We start from the raw sequence: 17,853 nt of genomic DNA, 5'->3' as shown, positions 1-17,853 counted from the left end.
TTACTGGTCCATATAAGATGACTGCCATTATTAATCTTGTAGCTTTTCGTCTTGAACTTCCTCAGGCCCTGAAAATTCATAATGTGTTTCATAAATCTTTGTTGAAGAGATATGTTGAACCTTTGGAGCGTCTTCCTTGCCACCCGGTCCTGTCATGGTGGACGGTAGGCTGGAATTTCAGATCGCCAAGATAACTGACTCTCGAGTTCTCCGTAGATCTCTTCAGTATCTTGTTTACTGGAAGGGTTATGGACCAGAGGAGAGGATGTGGGTACCGGCATCTGACGTGAATGCCAGTCGTTTGGTGAAAGTTTTTCACAGGTCTCACCCGGATAAGGTCGGTCCTGGGTGCCCGGAGGTCACCTGTAGAAGGGGGGGTACTGTCACGGACGTTCCCGTGACAGGTGGCAGGAGATCGGTGAGACTGGCAACACGTGGTTTGATCAGACAGGTTTCCCTGTGGATCAATAGGCGTCTGTGTTGTTTCTGGTATGGCCACACCCCTTGCCTTAAAAGTTGCTTATGTGGTCATTTAACATTCCTTATTTATAGTTGCTTCTCCTACAATGCTGTGCGGTTTATAATTTCACTTTCAGTTTTGGATTGCTGGTGTGTAAATCTCGGCGGAGTTCCTAGTGCTTCCATTGCTTCTTTGAAGTTAAGTCTTTGCTTCCCTTTTGTATTTTGTTTGTGTTCTGTTAGTTGCATTTCCCTTTTGTTTGTATTAGGCCTGAAGGAGACTCCTGTTCGTCCTTCCTTTTGGAGGAACAGGTAGTCTTGTCCCTGCCATTAGTACCAGGGTCCTATAGGGCTAGATAGGACTCTAGGTATTCCTGTGTATGAACACACCTACCTCAGGGGTCTGTTCAAACGGATAACTAATAAAAGCATGGCTGCACAACATTTCACATGCAAACAATAGAACTGAGAAATGGGGATCATTCTAAATTAAAGTGGTATTATACCTACTATAAATGAAAAAATGGAAGCTCTTTGCGCACATTTTTGATCAAACGTGTGTCGGGCCCATCTACCAGGCAACTAACAGAACTGTCTCTCTTGGACAAACCTAAGCCTAATATTGCAGAGTATAAATGCAGCTGGTTAATTGTACAGCAGACTATTCTGCTGTACAAAATCCTACATCTATTTATATAAGGTGTCCCTGAAATAATAAAAAAAAAATTGGATCTAAGGGCGGGTTCTCGCCAGCGTTAGGAATTGTGTTATAGTGTTCCGTTATAACAGAGTTATAATGGAATCTAACAGAATTTTAGGATATAATGCAAAACGGAACCCTTTAAGAGGCATTCCATTTTGCTCAGTCCTAATATATTTCTATTGGCACATGTAACGGTTCTGTCTTTTTCCATTATGCATGACGGCAAAAAAAATCCTGTTAACAGGACTTTTTGTTCCATCATACATAATGGAAAAAAACGGAACCATTATATGTGCCGAAATATATTTGGATGTAACAAAACTGAATGCTTCTTAAAGAGTTTCATTTTGCATTCCATCCTAAAATTCCATTATATTCTGTTATAACTTTAGCTATACTATACTACTATATTACTATAATGGAATTCCTAACTGTGGTGAGAACCCACACTTGCCCTTAATATGGGCATTGTAAAAAAGCCATCCGTCTGATCCTACTGGGCTGCGAGTACTGTCCAGTCAACCCTTGTGTTTGCAGCAGATATGTACGAAACCGCTATGAAGCCCTAATGCATTTTTTGACAATTCCTAAATCCCCCCAGAACTGACTCTGCTAAATAAATTGAGACCCCTTATTTCCCTCCTTAGGGATTCATCCTCAAACTTCTATAGCCCCGATGTAAAGCTATCGGTTGAAGAATCCCTTTTTAGTTTTAAAGGCTGCCTTTCCTTCCATCAATTTATTCCCTCCAAGTGTGCCAGATATGGGGTAAAAATATATAAGATATGCGACACCAGGCTATACCTACAGTCTGTTTCTTTATGAAGGCAGACTGCCATCCTAACCCCCAAGGCTGCCCCCAAATTATTGGAACATCAAGCAAAATGATGTGACCTATTGGCACCATTCCTACACAATGGCTACCATGTGCACACTGCTTATTTTTACACCAGTATACCCCTTTTTAAATCCCCCCATGCTGCAAACACAGGGGCTTGTTGGACAGTCCATAAAAATACAGTGGGAGACCCACAACCGGTGGTGTCCAAGTGTTTGGAGGAAGGAACATCCTTCGCCCTTGCAAGTGACCAGCTGCATGCAGTAAAGTGGAAGGACAGGAAGGATGTCTACATGCTGACCACTGTGCACGCAGACACCACAGTGGCAGTTAGGGAGAAAGGGGTTGCTGCTGAAAAACACAAACCTATCTGTGTGACAGACTACAAAAAATTTATGGGAGGTGTAGACCTCTTGGACCAGGCTCTTCAACCTTACCTGGTGAAGCGAAAAAACAGAGCCTGGTATAAAAAAAGTAGCAATATACCTTCTTCAAATTGCTTCTTATAATGTTTTTTTTTTTCCTTTTAAACAAAAAGACCCAATGAACCCCCAGTTTCCTCGAGTTCCAGGAGAAGGTGGTTGAGAATATCCTGTTTGAGTCCCCGCACCTGGACAAGTCTTCGAATCTGAGGACATTCAAAGGCTTTCAGAACACCACTTCCTTCACCCCATCCCTGCCACTGCCACCCAGAAATATCCTCAGAAATGATGCTGGGTGTGTAGCTAATATGGAAGGATGGGGAATACCTGATGTTTTTTGAGACATTGGAACAAAATGTACCTTTCCTGATTTATTTTCATCATTTCATTTTTTTATGACTATGTCCTGCCACATAAAGCTGTTAATTCCATTCACATTACTGTATCATGATATTGGCATGATATTTTTTTATTCGGAGGATCTCTAATGATTGAGATGTTTCTTACCAGTACACTAAGGGCTTTATTAAGAATTTGTTTTTAGTAGCACTCTTATACCCCACAACACATCTAGAAATGCTGACAGCATTTTGGGGATTAGTGACCCATTACTGTTCTACAGATGGTTCTGGACACTGTTCTTTTACATATTCTGTAGGTGATTGGTTATTTGTGTACATAGCGGTTTGTACCTTGCCAGGCAGGGACCTGCTCTAGTGCACTGCATCACTTGGCACATTCGTCTCTCATATAGGGATTGATGGGGCTAAAGAGATGTTGTACGACCGGTCTCTTTCATTGTATGTCAGCTTGTCATTATAACCCTACCGGTGTTCTTGCATCAAACTGGAATTTGCAACATAGATACATTTTCATCCATTTTCTTGGATATGTTGCCTTTCACTACAGTACCGTTTTTTTCCCTGCAATGATCTATTATATGTCACACCAAAACGCTGCTCACAACAGCATCAGAATGACAGAAATGTGGGACAACTGCTGTGTTAAGCGAGACATAAACATATGTACAGGCAAATGCCTTTTTAGAAATCTGCCTCCCTTATAAATGCACAGCTTCACTTCTCATCTGTATGCACAACAAAGATAAAAATATGGCGGATTTCTAAGACCGTAACAGAGTTACCTATCTAAAAATGTGAAAATATATTACCAATTTGAAGAAAACCATACATACCCATTATTTCATCCTATAATAATTTTGCAATCGGCATGCTCACTACACCACTAGATGCATGTTTTATCTGTTTATCTCCTTAGGGAGAGAGCATCTTAATTAGTGTGAGGAGACTTATAGGCCATACATGCGCCTCTAGAATTCTGGGAAGGAAGGGATGTAAATGAGCTCTTAACAAGCTCTGCCTCTAATGCCACCAGATGTAAGGCAGTTATCCTATAAGTCAATGTTCATCTCTTAAAATAAGCCTTGAGACATGACTTGGGTATTAAATATCCCCACTGTGGCCCTGATCTTATGTTTTGACATACGACAGGGCCCAAATGTAAAGGAGCAGCCAGTAGCTTTCAGAAATTAAATTGAAAATGTTTTAGGCCTCATTGCACACTTGTAATGGTGTTTAGCTTCTAAAAGGATAGAAAAACCTCAGAAATGACCCCATTTTTATCTGGTTTTTAAAATGGGGTCATTTCTGGGGGTTTCTATCCTTTTAGAAGCTAAACACCATTAGGCTACTTTCACACTTGCGGCAGTGTGATCCGGCGGGCAGTTCCGTCGTCGGAACTGGCCGCCGGATCCGCCGATCTGCCGCTGACTGAAAGCATTTGTGAGACGGATCCGGATGCGGATCCGTCTCACAAATGCATTGCAAGGACGGATCAGTCTCTCCGCTTGTCATGCGGACAGACGGATCCGTCTTGTACATTTTTTCATATTTTTGCTGATCTGCGCATGCCGGAACGACGGATCCGGTATTCTGAATGCCGGATCCGGCGCTAATACATTCCTATGGGAAAAAATGCCGGATCCGGCGTTCAGGCATGTATTCAGTTTTTTTGGCCGGAGAGAAAACCGTAGCATGCTGCGGTTTTCTCTTTTGCCTGATCAGTCAAAACGACTGAACTGAAGACATCCTGATGCAAACTGAACGGATTACTCTCCATTCAGAATGCATAGGGATAAGGCCTCTTTCACACTTGCGTTGTCCGGATCCGGCGTGTACTCCACTTGCCGGAATTACACGCCGGATCCGGAAAAACGCAAGTGTACTGAAAGCATTTGAAGACGGATCCGTCTTCAAAATGCTTTCAGTGTTACTATGGCAGCCAGGACGCTATTAAAGCGGGGGAGCGGTATACTTACAGTCCGTGCGGCTCCCGGGGCGCTCCAGAGTGACATCAGAGCGCCCCATGCGCATGGATCATGTGATCCATGCGATCACGTCATCCATGCGCCTGGGGCGCCCTGACGTCACTCTGGAGCGCCCCGGGAGCCGCACGGATGGTAAGTATACTGCTCCCCGCTCCCCACTACACTTTACCATGGCTGCCAGGACTTTAGCGTCCCGGCAGCCATGGTAACCATTGAGAAAAAGCTAAACGTCGCATCCGGCAATGCGCCGAAACGACGTTTAGCTTAAGGCCGGATTCGGATTAATGCCTTTCAATGGGCATTCATTCCACATCCGGCCTTGCGGCAAGTGTTCCGGATTTTTGGCCAGAGCAAAAAGCGCAGCATGCTGCGCTATTTGCTGCGGCCAAAAAACGTTCCGTTCCGGATGCATCCTGAAGGACGGACTGTCCATTCAGAATGCATTAGGATAATCCTGATCAGTATTCTTCCGGCATAGAGCCCCGACGACGGAACTCTATGCCCGAAGAAAAGAACGCAGGTGTGAAAGAGCCCTAAAACTGATCGGTTTTTTTCCGGTATAGAGCCCCTGTAACGGAACTCTATGCCGGAAAAGAAAACCGCAAGTGTGAAAGTACCCTTACAAGTGTGCAATGAGGCCTAAAACATTTTCAATTTAATTTCTGAAACCTACTGGCTGCTATATTACATTTGGGCCCTGCTGTATGTCAAAACATAAGATCAGGGCCACAGTGGGGATATTTCTGAAGGCAGGAGAAATAGGGTGATACATTTTGAGGTGTACTCCTTCATATTCATATTTCAATTGACAGTTTTGTCGGGGGGGGGGGGACACACAATTACATTTTTTTTTTCATCAGCTTAGCATTGATTTTATCAAAAACAGAATGGTCAACAAACTTACAATCCCCCTAGATGAATAATATAAGTGATAGATAGATAGATAGATATATACACACACACACACACACACAGTACAGACCAAAAGTTTGGACACACCTTCTTATTCAAAGAGTTTTCTTTATTTTCATGGCTATGAAAATTGGAAATTCACACTGAAGGCATCAAAACTATGAATTAACACATGTGGAATTATATACATAACAACAAAGTGTGAAGCAACTGAAAATATGTCATATTCTAGGTTCTTCAAAGTAGCCACCTTTTGCTTTGATTACTGCTTTGCACATTCTTGGCATTCTCTTGATGAGCTTCAAGAGGTAGTCACCTGAAATGATCTTCCAACAGTCTTGAAGGAGTTCCCAGAGATGCTTAGCACTTGTTGGCCCTTTTGCCTTCACTCTGTGGTCCAGCTCACCCCAAACCATCTCGATTGGGTTCAGGTCCGGTGACTGTGAAGGCCAGGTCATCTGGCGCAGCACCCCATCACTCTCCTTCATGGTCAAATAGCCCTTACACAGCCTTGAGGTGTGTTTGGGGTCATTGTCCTGTTGAAAAATAAATGATGGTCCAACTAAACGCAAACCGGATGGAATAGCATGCCGCTCGCTGCAAGATGCTGTGGTAGCCATGCTGGATCAGTATGCCTTCAATTTTGAATAAATCCCCAACAGTGTCACCAGCAAAGCACCCCCACACCATCACACCACCTCCATGCTTCACGGTGGGAACCAGGCATATATAGTCCATCCGTTCACCTTTTCTGTGTCGCACAAAGACACGGTGGTTGGAATCAAAGATCTCAAATTTGGACTCCTCAGACCAAAACACAGATTTCCACTGGTCTAATGTCCATTCCTTGTGTTCTTTAGCCCAAACAAGTCTCTTCTGCTTGTTGCCTGTCCTTAGCAGTGGTTTCCTAGCAGATATTCTACCATGAAGGCCTGATTCACACAGTCTCCTCTTAACAGTTGTTTTAGAGATGTGTCTGCTGCTAGAACTCTGGGTGGCATTGACCTGGTCTCTAATCTGAGCTGCTGTTAACCTGCAATTTCTGAGGCTGGTGACTTGGATGAACTTATCCTCCGCAGCAGAGGTGACTCTTGGTCTTCCTTTCCTGGGGCGGTCCGCATGTGAGCCAGTTTCTTTGTAGCGCTTGGTGGTTTTTGTGACTGCACTTGGGGACACTTTCAAAGTTTTCCCAATTTTTTGGACTGACTGACCATCATTTCTTAAAGTAATGATGGCCACTAGTTTTTCTTTACTTAGCTGCTTTTTTCTTGCCATAATACAAATTCTAACAGTCTATTCAGTAGGACTATCAGCTGTGTATCCACCTGACTTCTCCACAAGGCAACTGATAGTCCCAACCCCATTTATAAGGCAAGAAATCCCACTTATTAAACCTGACAGGGCACACCTGTGAAGTGAAAACCATTTCAGGTGACTACCTCTTGAAGCTCATCAAGAGAATGCCAAGAGTGTGCAAAGCAGTAATCAAAGCAAAAGGTGGCTACTTTGAAGAACCTAGAATATGACATATTTTCAGTTGTTTCACACTTTTTTGTTATGTATATAATTCCACATGTGTTAATTCATAGTTTTGATGCCTTCAGTGTGAATCTACAATTTTCATAGTCTTGAAAATAAAGAAAACTCTTTGAATGAGAAGGTGTGTCCAAACTTTTGGTCTGTACTGTGTATATATATATATATATATATATATATATATATATATATATATATCTCAAAATGGGGTCATTTTCTATCATTTTGGTAGCTCAATGCTTTTACAAGTGTGCAATGAGACCTGAAACATTTGCAATTTATTTTCTAAAAACCACTGGGTGCTCCTTTATGTTTGGTGCCTGCCGTATGTCAAGACATAAGATTAGGGCTACAATGGGGAGATTTCTAAACCCAGGAGATATGGGGTGATATATTTTGTAAAAGAAAACTGTCTTTAAATTGCAACTTGGCTTGGTGCAGGAAAAAAGTATGTACTTCAAAAATTCTAAAATTAATGTTAAAATTCTAAGACTCCTAAATGTAAAAAAAAATATTGAATAGTATTTATGTAGATTTGTGAAATATTATTATTATTATTATTTTTTAAAATAAATATACCCAAATTTATCGGTTAAATTCTACCACCTAAGTAAAGTACAATATGTGACGAAAAAAACAATGTCAGAATTACTTGGATGTGCAAAACCTTTACATGGTTATTCTCTGCTATAGTGACACATGCCAGATTTCACTTGGTCACTCAGCTTTGGTTTCAACTTGTACCTCGGAACCGAAGCAGAGTTCGGGTCCAAGTTTTAAAATGTTTTTTAGTTTAAAAATAAAAAATACCAAAGTTATTCACCAAAGTCTCGCTAGACTTTGGGAATAACTGACTTCGCCTCGTCGTACATTTTAATGCTCTATGGAGACGGATCTCCGTACAGCATTTTAGAGTGATGAGACTTTGGATCTAGGAGCCGAAGCTTGCTTCGCTCATCACTATTTCCAATGTGAGGTCATCTCTCATAGGTTTCAAATTTACTGGAAGCTCACAGCCTCTGCAAATCTGACCTAGTTTTAGTAGGCCCAAGGCACTTTTTCCCATTTGAGTCGCACTATATGCCCAAATAGCAGTTGATGACCTAACAATACTGTACTTGGAGAAACTGCATTACAAATGGCACTTTGAACTGGATAGCCCGCCCAGTCTGCCTGTATAAAAACTGATTTGACACAACTTGTGCAAACTCACAGAAAAACTGCTGTGAATTTGAAACAATTTTATAACACAGTTCTAGGTAAATTGTTACAAAATCACTGCACAGATTGTGGCAAAACAACATAAATGGGTGCAGAACCTTTGGTGGAGAATTTTCCATACACTATATAAAAAGACAAACATGCATGTTTTTCTCAATATCTGACATGAAATCAGAATAAATATTTCCTGGTTTTGGTCAATTAGCATTACCATAATTATTATTATTTGCCAAATGTCAGAATAATGAGAGAGAATGTTTTTAAGACTTTTTTTATTACTTTCTGCAATGTCAAAAGTTTACATACACTAAGATTACTATGCCTTTAAACAATTCTGAACAAGCCCATATGATGATCATGTGTTTGGAAGCTTCTGCCGATTTGTTGGCAACATCTGAGTTAATTAGAGACACACCCGTGGATGTATTTAAATGCACACCTGAAACACACTGCTTTTTTGTGTAGTATCATGGAAAAGTCTAAAGAAATCATCCAAGATATCAGGAAGAGAATTATGGACTTGAACAAGTCTGGCTCAACTTTGGGTGCAATTTCAAGATTAACTAATCACACAACCATAGGAATTAATGGTCAATTGTGGTTATATACAAATTGGGTACCCAATATAAAGCAATACTGTAGAACAAAAATGGTGGGTGACCTTAATTAATACTTAACTTTTAATAGACAATTAAAATAGTGGTACAATATGACAATAGACAAACAAACGCACACACACATAAAACACAACGGTGCAACCTAAAAATTGCTGAACCACACCACAGGAGTATTAATTGAGATAAGTAACCCTTAGTTAGGGAGTGGGTAGGGAAAGGAGAGGATCCAGTGCTGGGTCTCTTCCCCTATAAATCCCTACTATATGATCACTATCTATTGCAGCACAGGGGGTACAGTAACGCTCACCCTCAAAATGGCGACCCCCCTGTGTCATTCCTGACTCCTAAGGCGTCCCTATGCCGCGCCAGTTGACTGCCCAGCTTTGTCAAAGGGAAGAAAACAACCACAAAGGCCTTGGTATGGATGGAGATAGTTTCCCAAACACATGTATGTATGTAAACTTTTGACTTTGCAGAAAGTAATAAAAATGCCTTAAAATATTCTCTCGCTCTCTCTCTCTCTCTCTCATTATTCTGGCATTTGGCAAATAATAATAATTATGGTAAGCCTAATTGACTAAAACAGGAAAGGTTTGTTCTGATTTCATGTCAGATATTGAGAAAAACATGCATATGTGTCTTTTTATATAGTGTATGTAAACTGGTTTCAACTGTATATGGAGGAGAACGGAGGGTGAAGATGGAAGCTGTAGGTCACTAGGAGAAGGACCACTCTGTGTAAGAGAGGGAATCATCATGGGGATCGATATGAGAGAAAGGGCAGGGGTGGGATTTATCCATTTTGGTCCAGTTCTCTCAATTAAATTACAACTGGATTGCAGAAATGTTTGCTGGCTGAATCTTCTGCCAGTGCTTTATGATGCTGTCAGTTGCTGATAGCAGTTTAGAGCACCTTTGATCTGTGACTGGGACCGCTTCTTTCGCCTGTCACAACTCCCCTGAAATGACTGGAGCATCCGATCGCACATGCGTGAGCCGCTCCATTAATTTCTACAGGAGTTCCAGAGATATTCAGGCAGAGCACTCGGCTATCTCCAGAACTCCCAGATAGGGGATATAGTGGATAGGGAATAACTTTTACCAACCAGAATTCCCCTTTAAAGGGGTTCTCCGGCCTTTTAATATTGATGACCTATCCTCAGGATAGGTCATCAATATCAAATCAGCAGCTGTCAAACACCCGGGACCCCCGCTGATCAGCTGTATGAAGGGACAGCGCACACAGGGTGTACGTGTCGTCTCTCATCCTGCTCGATGCTGCTATGCCTACAGTTTTGTATGATCCCTGTCTCTCGATCCCTGTGGGTCAGCAGCCAAAGAACAGAGACTTCTCCAATAGGTGGCAGCCTGGTTCAGATCCCTGTATACAGGTTAAAGGTGAAGACCAGGGGGACAATTAGATAAAATCTTTAGGAGTATCCGTAAGCCAAATTTATTCAGTGGCACAGCAAATCTATATTCACTTCTTGAATTGTTCACTTAGGCCATGGACAAGCTGGGTTTTGGACATGTTTAGATAGCTGACTAATCAATGCAGTCGCTAGAAGCAACTTCTCCAGTATCTCAATATGATTTCAGCTCATTTGGACTCCTTGGTGGTAAGAGCTTTCGCTATACCTACTCAAGTGTCTTTACTGTTCCCTCAGTCAGCTTCCGCCTCCTCCTACCACTGCCACCATGCTATGACTGAGATCCTAAGACCTGTTGTGGATTCATGAACCAGTGCACCATCCACTTTAAATTACAGGCTCATCAGTTCCCTGCTGACCAGGCCAAGATCACCTTCCTTGTGTCCCTCCTGTCTGAAAAAGGTTTCACCTAGGCAACAACCCTATGGAAACTCAGTGACTTTCTGTATAATCTATGGGATTTTTTATTTTATTTGTCTACATTCAGTAAGGTTGTTGAGGAGCCTGGCCAGATGGCCCTTGCAGCATCTCACTCAGTCCATCTCCGTCAGAGCAAGTTTACGATCAAATAGAATGCCATCCAGTTCTATCATCTCTCCTTGGAGTTGTCCTGGAACAAGGCCTTAGTGGTACTTTTTGAGATGATCTGACAGGTCACATTAAAGATGAATTAGCCTGTTGCAATATTTGTCATAACTGTTTCTTTTTCCTTCTACAGAGCTATGTTGAGACATTTTTGGACACAGCAATACCAGTGTTGTTTATTTTGTATTGTTTATTTTATTTTTTTGTAAAATTGAGAAAGGGGGTGATTTGAAATTTTAATATGTTTGTGTTTTAATTTAAATTTTTTTCACTTTTTTTACTTAACTTTCAAAAGAATATGATTGCAGTCTATGGGATTTTCACTGTAGAATAATTCACGGCACCCATTAATGTGAATGAAGAAAATAATTTTATTTGGAAATGCCACCAATGAATATCAGTTGCATAGGCCAAAGTTTCGGTCCTCCCGGACCTTGTTCACGGCCTGTTAAATACAATAGCATACAATCAGTGTATTAAAAAAAGGAGATTTTAACAAAGAAAGATTATAATCATATAGGGGCAGATCATGTATATATATACACAATATCCCATACTATAATATTTTAAGCTGCAAGTATAGACCACTACATAAATAAATAATCTGATCGTGGGATGATGATCACAGTAATGTATCTATACATTATTTCCAACAAAGACATTAAAGAATATCAAAAATGCCAGATAGTACATGAAAGCACAAAAATACAAAAAAGATAAAAAAAAACTGTAGGAAGAGGGCTGCAGTCAGTGGAACCATTCAGAATTAATAGGTCTATGTAGGTGTCATATTTCAGGTAATGTAGCGATTATCTAGCTCAGTGTTTCCCAACCAGTGTGCCTCCAGCTGTTACAAAACTACAACTCCCAGCATGCCCGCACAGCCAAAGGCTGTCCAGGCATGCTGGGAGTTGTAGTTTTGCAACAGCTGGAGGCACACTGGTTGGGAAACACTGATCTAGCTTACTAGATGAATGTAGATTAACCTAATAGTTTCAAGCAGTGAGATAATGGACACATACATAGACCAATACATGAAATAAAAATACATGAAATGATCGATATCACCTAAATACCTCCAAGTAATCCTGACTTGAGAAAAGTGGCGTTGCGCTAGGTGGCCTGCGCATGTCCGGTATTTATGCTGAGCGTGGTCTTGAGATATTGTAGGAACGTCATATAACCGGATGGCCTCATCAGTAATTCGAATTGCGGAAGTCCGGTTATTCGTAATATATGATTATATTTTCGTAAAAAGATCACAAATGTAAGAAAATCGGGAGATCCGAAAATTTGAAAACATTCGGATCGAGAAATAAAAATATTCGATCCATGGGATTTTCACTGACTGCCTGTGAAGTCATGCTTTTGGCTTGGCTTCACAGGAAGCTCACTATGACAGACCTGGGAACCTTCACAAAGCTTTCATAGCAACTAATCAGATTTGCATGATTTAGATGCAGGGGCTCAGATTGGGAGGAAAAAGGAAGCCCCCCTTATGAACTCAACAGATGCCGCATGGAAGTGGCATCTTATGGGTTGAATGGCCGGGATTGGAGTCAGCTCTATTACCAGTCACTGCCAACGTGTGTCAGCTGTTTTATACAATTGGAACCTGCCATGTACGGAGCAAGCTCACTATGTGAGCCCGCTGCATACTTTCCCTTAATGCTTATGCCATACAGTTACATCATATAGCGTTAAGGGTTTACGGTTACTCTACATTTTTTGGGTGGTTCCTTATGAGGTTCTAGAGTAGATCAATCCAGTATAAGTTCTGCCTGCCACCATGCCTTCGGAAACCCAACTCTTTCCATGTGCCTTACCTCAAACTGTTAGGGTCCATTCACACGTCCGCACTCTGTGTGCTGTCCGCATCCGTTGCTCCATTCCGTTGGCCCCGCTAAAATTTTGAGTCCTGTCCTATTCTTGTCCGTTTTGAGTCCTGTGCCTATTCTAGGCATTTCTATTATAGGTCTCCTGTTCCGTTCCACAATTTGTGGAAGGCACATGGGCGCCATCCGTGATTTGCGGACAGCAAAAAATGGCACGGTCGTGTGAACGAGCCCTTAAATACTTGTTTGAGGTAAAGAGTATCTTGGATGTTAACAGGGTTGGAAAAAGACCCTGGGCACTTGCCGAGAACATCAAGGCACAAGTCCTGTTTAGAAGATTCCTTTGGACCAAAAAAGAGGAGGCATGAGGAGAGGAGTACTGTGAAGCTGGTGGTCCATGGCCACGGCCATTCTCCTATTCTCAGTAGGCGTGGCCAGAAGAGTACCCAAGTGGTGAATCAGATAAGGTCCTTGCCTTGCTGCTCTGTCCTCTATGCGCTGGTCTGTGACTTGCTCTTCACCTGCAGTACCACTGTCTGTCCATACGGCATGTGGACTTACTCCGGCTTCTAATCTGCAAACAGCAGGTTTGCCTCTGCCGTTCTGCCCTTCTGAATGCAGTTGTGTTTCTCCACGCCTGGTGTCAGTTCAAGCAGGAAATAAATATTTTCCATGTTGAAATTCTGAAAATATGAAGTCATAACATAAATCTAACTTTTTATATTTGTAGCCATATCATGTGGTAACCCAGGAGCTATAGATCACGGACAGATGCAATCTGAAAACTTCCTGTTTGGTTCAATAGTCACCTACATTTGTAATCCAGGGTAAGTTTATATTTCAGGCGATTTTGGCCATTTTTTTTCTTCATAATTTTTCATTGGTTTTATAATAAAATGTCTTTAATATATGTTCATGCCAGCAGACAAATAGCGAGAGATTTATTAATTAAGATGTGGCAGAATGCTGGTGCAGTTTGCGCGAAACAGCAATGCACAACATTTATTGAGGGTTTTGAACACTTCCTTTTGAAGAACGAGTGTCATAACCTGCAACGGTGTGCTCCAATATTGTGGTACAAACTTATGGGTGTAACTACAATTCATAGGGCCCCACAGCAAAATAAGCTAGGTTTTATGCCCTTGTACAGAGTAATAGGTGGTGTAAACTTAGACTAGACAAAATGCATTAAATGTATCGTCCTGCATCAGCCACTGTCAAAAGATGACTTTTTGGGTGGATTTCTTTTTTAATGGAGGGAGCGTGCATACACGTTCACCTGTTTATTCCCAGACAGTTGTGACAGAGACCCATTTTGGAAATCAGAGCGGGTCCCATTTGACACTATCCTGAGGAGATTTTTTATTTATTTATTTATTTATTTATATATTTTTTTTTTAAAATTCATCCTGATTAAAAATTTTCTATTTAGTTTTTTTTTCCTCTACAGTTTTGACTTTTAGTTTATCTGCAAACTGGTGTTTTCCCATCTTAGTGAATTTGTCAGAGAGCAGTTCTGTAGCCCTTATCTGTATTTTCCTAACAGATAATAAAGACTCATTATAGCAGAAGTGTTATCATTTTTGCAAGGATTTAGCTTAAATAAGTGTTTATGACCGGCTAGGAGTTGAGAGATAAGGGTTACAGATTGAGCCTTTGGAGCTGCCCTGTCTCAGACTCACTGAGAAGAGGGGAGCAACAGTCCTGAAACTGAAAATAAAAAACTTGACATTTTTAGCCAGAAATGAGTAGAATGCAATAATAAACAATTGCCCCTAAGGTGTCCGTAGCATTTAAACCTGGACATTCTTCATCATCTACATATGAAAATAGTTTTTAATACTGTAATTCAAATACATGATAACTATCATTTTTTTTCTTGTTGTTATTTCTGTTCAAGATATTTCATGGTGTCAAAAGGAAATTACAGAAAATGTCAAGCAGATGGTAATTGGAGTGGCAAACCCCCTGTATGCAAAGGTAAAGTATGAACAAATACATTTACTGAGAAGACATACTATGTAAAGTGTAATTTTCTCTTACCGTAAATTCTCTTTCCTTTAGTCCAAAGCAGCAGCACCCACGGGGATTTCTAATCCTCCTGAAAATGTAGGACAGGAGATGTCAATTAATCAATTTAATACTGCTCCTATAAAACTGCCTAACTTAGTCCCTCCTATTGTGTAGTTCCAAACGAACTTCTAGTCCTACCAAAGAAAAACTCAAGGTAAGTTTCAACAATCACTTTATTGGGTGGGTAAGTATGTGCTGCTGCTTTGGACTAAAGAAAAGAGAATTTACAGTAAGAAAAAATTACACTTTCCTTGTCGTCCTACAGCAGCAGCACCCATGGGGATTTAGCAAGTAATCCTACAGGGAGGGCTCTCCATATACCGCGGACTGTATTACAGCTCTGCCAAAAGCCATCTCTCCTGTTTGTCTCATATAGAGTCTGTAGTGCTTCACAAACGTGTTGGACGAGCTCCAGGACGCTGTTATACAGATCTGGTCTATGGGGACAGATCTTATCTCTATAGCGCGAGTGGAATGAGCCCTTATGGGTTTTGGCGCTTCTGATCCATTAAGTTCATAGCAGATAGTGATAGCTTCTCGTATCCATCTGGATATTGAGGCTTTTGTTAGTTTTTCCCTCTTGTTCTTCCCTGAATATGATATAAACAGGTGGTCTGTCTTCCTAAACTGTCCTGTTCTCTGGACATATATTTTTGATGCTCTGCCCACATCCAGGGAGTGAAGTCTACACCTCCTCCTCTGAAGCCGGATCTGGGAACAAAACAGGCAACTCAATCTGCTGATTTAGATTCGTAAAAGAAGGAACTTTTGGTTGATAGGAAGGTAAAGTCCTCAGGAATACTTTATTTTGAAGAAAAATTGGGTAAGGCTCAGCACATGCCAGGGCCTGAATTTCACTCACCCGCTTGGCTGAAGTAATTGCCACAAAAAAACAGACCTTGATGGACAAAAACGTTATCTCTGACTCTTGAAGCGGTTCGAAGGGAGCATTGCAAAGCTGATCTAGAACCACGCAGAGGTCCCACTTTGGGATCAGGTCGATGACCTGTGGCTTAAGCCTCCTTACCGCCTTGACAAACCTCTGTATTAGAGGCTCCTGTGATAATCTCCTTCCCAATGCAGCTGATAGGGCTGATATCTGGACTTTAATCGTGCCAGGCTTCAAGCCTTTCTCGAACCCCTGCTGCAGAAAATTCTGAATATCTTGAATAGTAGGAGACTGATATGGTACTCCATTCTTCCCGACCAAAGATTAAAGGTTTTCTTGATTCTTAGGTAGCCTCTGTTTGTAGAGTCTGCTCTGGATTGTAGCAGGGTTCTTATCACTGCCTCGGACAAGCCCTCTTGCATTAAAAGGAGGCAGTCAACATCCATTCTGTCAACTGCAGGTGGTGTAAATGCGGACAACATCTGTTGCCCTGCGTCACCAGGTGCGGAATCTGTGGGAGCTTTCAAAGGGTGTTCTTGCTCATCACCACCAATGAGGCAAACCATGCCCTCTTGGGCCAGTACGGACAGATTAGGATTGTTGAGACCTGGTCCCGTCTGATCTTCTGCAAGACCTTTGGGATCATAGGTATGGGTGGATATATGTAGGCCAGTGTGAAGTCCCACGGGACTGAAGAACGTGTTGTGAAGGAACTTTCAGTAACCCTTGTGAATAGGGATGTGTAAATACGCATCCTTTTAAATCTATTGTAGCAAGGTAATCTCCTGGGTCCAGTAGACTTAGTGCGGACTGAACTGTCTCCATACGGAATTTCTTCTTGCGTATGAATCTGTTGAGAGACCTTAGGTCTACAATAGTTCTCCACTTCATCTGAGGCTCTGGAACTAGAAAAACCTTTGAATACACTCCTTGGAAGATTTCTTCTTCCGGAACAGGTTCCAGAACATTCATCTGGATGAACTCTTTTAGAGCCTGTTCTATTAGGCATTGCTTCTGACCTTTTAACCTTTGTGTTGTGACATACCTGTCTGGGGGCCTGGCCTGTAGCTCTATAAGCCATTTCTTAAGGCATCTACAACCCATCAATCGTCTACTACCTTCTCTCATTCTATATAAAAGTATGTTAATCTGCCCCCTACAGGCATACCTTTGGCGTCAGAATTCCAGCTTGCGTTTGGGGGGGTGGAGCTCCTCTTCCACAGCCTCTTCTGCGCAGTGTAGAGGCTCCTCTGGAGCTACCTCCTCGTGACACGGATGTTTCTCCTCCATCTTATCTTCTGCGTCCGGTGCCTCTGTTGGCTGTGCGAAAGGTAGAAAACCACTTTCTCCTGGAAACATAAGGAAGGGATTTACCTTTCTTGTCTGACAAGCTCTCCATGAGTGTGTCTAGCTCAGGCCCAAAGAGTCTATTTGGATGGTTTTCCATGGCACACAGTGTACTTTTAGAGTGGGCATCTGCCCCCCAAGGCTTTATCCATAGTGATCTTCTGCCTGTAGTAGACAATGCCATGGATCTTGCAGCATATCTTGCTTGTTGTACCGACACATCACAAACAAAGTCAGAGGCCAGAGCTATCTTCTTAAAGAATAATAAGATGTCATCTCTAGGTACCCCCTTATTTATGTCCTCCTCCATCTGGAGAAGCCATGATCTAAGGTTCTTGGCCACCGCATAAGAAGCTAGTGCTGCTTTAGACTGCCCTGAGGCCGTGAGATAACTGCGGCGTAGGGCATTCTCTATCCTCTTATCCATTGGGTCTGTAAAATTAGATCCGTCATCTAATTAGATCAGTCATGAAATAGCAACGTCAACCTTGGGGGGCTCTCCCCACTCTCTCTCCTCTTCTTGGTCAATCACACACATGGACTTGAACCTTTTATTAAATATTGTCCCCTTATCTGGTGTCTTCCACTCGTTGACCATAAGTTTCTTCACCAAGGGGTCAACTGCGAATGCTCTAGATT

At 41.8% G+C, this 17,853-nt stretch overlaps 1 protein-coding gene across 1 annotated transcript in view; it reads left to right on the top strand.

Annotated features, from left to right (window-relative positions):
- The window catches only part of LOC122932703 (complement decay-accelerating factor-like), a 208,630-nt gene that overhangs the window by 156,288 nt on the left and 34,489 nt on the right, over positions 1–17,853 (top strand). Inside the window, exons 9-10 of the mRNA XM_044287278.1 lie at positions 13,636–13,732; positions 14,806–14,885. Of these exons, the coding sequence (XP_044143213.1) occupies positions 13,636–13,732; positions 14,806–14,885 (177 nt within the window). The remainder of the gene's footprint in view (positions 1–13,635; positions 13,733–14,805; positions 14,886–17,853) is intronic.

The sequence above is a fragment of the Bufo gargarizans genome, chromosome 3, assembly GCF_014858855.1.
Source record: "Bufo gargarizans isolate SCDJY-AF-19 chromosome 3, ASM1485885v1, whole genome shotgun sequence".
Lineage (NCBI taxonomy): Eukaryota > Metazoa > Chordata > Amphibia > Anura > Bufonidae > Bufo > Bufo gargarizans.
This window is presented reverse-complemented; position numbering and strand designations above follow the sequence as displayed.